Here is a 2553-nt window from a genome sequence, read left to right as displayed (position 1 = left end):
AAAACAAAACATATTAACTATGATCGGTAAAACACTAAAACTAGTTGATTTTAAGTGAATCTATGGAAATCGATGAAAATTAATAAAAGTTAGGTTACATTGTCTTGCATACCCAAATACGACTTGTAGTAGACAAGCGGACGGACTTCTAGAAGATATGAAAAAATACGACTTTGTATTTTACATACACTTGATGGAGCATATTCTAAACATCACACATACGTTGTCCCAACGTCTTCAATGAAAGGAGCCAGATTTGATGAATGCGGTTGAATTGGTTTCTTCCACCAAAAACCAACTTGAAAAGTTTAGGTTGGATGGTTTTAATGAGTTCTTGGAGAAGGTTAACTCCTTTTGTGACATGTATGAACTTGAGGTGAAAAAATTGGATGATGAATACGTTAACCCAAGGTGGCCAAGAAGAAAGACGAACATCACAAATCGGCATTATTACGAGTATGATTGCTTCAATGCGGTTCTTGATCTGAAAATACAAGAATTTGGGAACCGTTTTAATGAGGTAACATCGAAACTACTTGTTTGTATGAGTTGTTTGAGTCCTTGTGATAATATTAGTGCATTTGACATTCCAAATATACCAAAGCTAGCCGAGAAGTATCCATATGATTTCATTGAAGAGGAAAAACGAAGGTTTCCGGTTCAACTCGGAAACTACTTTAATTTTGTGAAAAAAGATAAAAAATTCGCCAACTTGGATGGTTTGTCAAGTCTTGTAAGGTTAATGGTTTCAACAAATATTCACGTAACTTTTACATTGGTATATCGGTTATTGAAGCTTGTTCTCGTATTATCCGTCGCAACCGTTGAAAGATGTTTTTCGGCAATGAAGAATGTGAAGACCGACTTGCGTAATCGGATTGGAGATGAGAATTTAAGTAATAGTTGTGTATGTTATATAGAGAAAGACTTGCTTAAGAAAGTAGCTTTAGATGATGTTTTGGATAGATTTCAAAAAATGAAAACCCGTAGGGCGACGTTTTAATTATGTCTGTACAAAGTTTCACGTGTTTGCCAAATATATAAATTTAGTTTGATGTTCTTTTGTCTTAAATGACCCGACCCGTCCCGACACAACCGATTTTTTTACTTATGTACCTAGGGGCCTAAAATTTTTAAAAATGTTCCGCACTTGCATAGAAAAATTCCTGGATCCGCCACTGCATGTACTTGCTAGAAGAGATGTAGCGAAATAATTGATATTGGTTGCATGAATATAAACCCTAAAATAATAATTAATTGGAATCTCTCTTTATTTTTACCGGAATCTAGCTTACTTACTTTATGACGTGAAATGACCTTACCAATAGATCATCAAATATTGTATAAAAAAGTATTTTATAGGTTTCTAAATTATGAACATCTCTTTTCAATTTTAGATATTATTGCTTGATATCGTTTTATAATTAGTAAATTCTTATTAATAAGTATATAATATTATATGTATTCAACATGTGTAATATACGAGTTTCTTTCTTATCAATAAGTATATAATATTATATTTATTCAATATGTATAATATACGAGTTTCTTTCTAATGTAGTGCGATTATAAAGATAAAAGAATATGTATCAACCCAAATTTTATGATGACTTGTGATGGTTGTATAGATCTGTGGAGTATTATTTAGACTTTTCGACAAAATCCTCATGATAGTTATATATTAATCTTATAGAGTTAGCTAGAGGTTTTGTCCTTATAATTTGACGAAATTCTTGATTTGAGTACTTATATCTTTTTTGCCTACAAAACTCGGTGGTTTTTTGATTTAATATTTTTTGTTACTTTTAGTTCTTGTGTTTAACTCCGTTTATTTATAATGTTAAGCTAGTATTAACCATCCCCACGTTGCGGCGGGGACGAACACTAACGTCACACTACTATGAGCGACCACCAACAATGAAGTTGCAGGGTGTCGATACGAAGGAATTAAACCGAAACGTAAAATATATAAAAAATAACTAAGTCGATCTAGGACTCGAGCGTTACGATTAACCTGTCAAATGGAAAAAAATAGACGACGTAAAATCATTTAACCACACACGCACGTTGCGCCGTGTTAACTCACAAAATTATTTATAGTATTTAAATGAAATACAAAATTATTTATAGCATTTAAACTAGTTTAAGACCCCGCGAATTTCGCGGGTGGACTAACACACAAATTTATTACTTAAAATAGTTTAAGTACCCGTGTATTACATGGATTACCCAAAGTAAATTATATTATTTAACAGTTTAAGAGCCCGTGTAATAACGAAGACCGAGTGTCATGTTGCAACTATTGAGGGAGCCGCCCATATGCTTGCATTTTGGTTTGAAAGTGACTTTGAGGCCGGAGTTAGCAATCTGAGTTTGCTAATTTGACAGACTTTAAATGTTCTTGAAGCAACTTGTTGCTTTTGTTGTGCTTGTTCTTGAGGCTTTTGCTGTAGTTCAAACAACGCCAATTCTTCTGGTTTCTCCCGCTGCATGATATCCATAATTATTTACCTCCAATCTTACTACCATGAAAACATAAAATTAAATAGCAAA

At 33.0% G+C, this 2553-nt stretch overlaps 1 protein-coding gene across 1 annotated transcript; it reads left to right on the top strand.

Annotated features, from left to right (window-relative positions):
• The first annotated feature begins 259 nt into the window (after positions 1–259).
• Positions 260–1424, top strand: LOC110886524. Its single transcript, XM_022134338.1, has 2 exons — positions 260–907; positions 1398–1424. The coding sequence occupies exons 1-2, from the start codon at positions 260–262 to the stop codon at positions 1422–1424; spliced, it is 675 nt and encodes a 224-aa protein (XP_021990030.1).
• Positions 1425–2553: the final 1129 nt, after the last annotated feature.

Source organism: Helianthus annuus, chromosome 2, assembly GCF_002127325.2.
Source record: "Helianthus annuus cultivar XRQ/B chromosome 2, HanXRQr2.0-SUNRISE, whole genome shotgun sequence".
Taxonomy (NCBI): domain Eukaryota; kingdom Viridiplantae; phylum Streptophyta; class Magnoliopsida; order Asterales; family Asteraceae; genus Helianthus; species Helianthus annuus.
This window is presented reverse-complemented; position numbering and strand designations above follow the sequence as displayed.

What these genes read in the sequence shown, in the direction of transcription:
- LOC110886524 (XM_022134338.1), top strand. Translation starts at nt 260, where the DNA reads ATGAATGCGGTTGAATTGGTTTCTTCCACCAAAAACCAACTTGAAAAG. An exon ending in AGAATTTAAGTAATAGTTGT is followed by an intron (nt 908 to 1,397) that starts GTATGTTATATA and finishes TTTCAATTTTAG; the next exon opens with ATATTATTGCTTGATATCGT.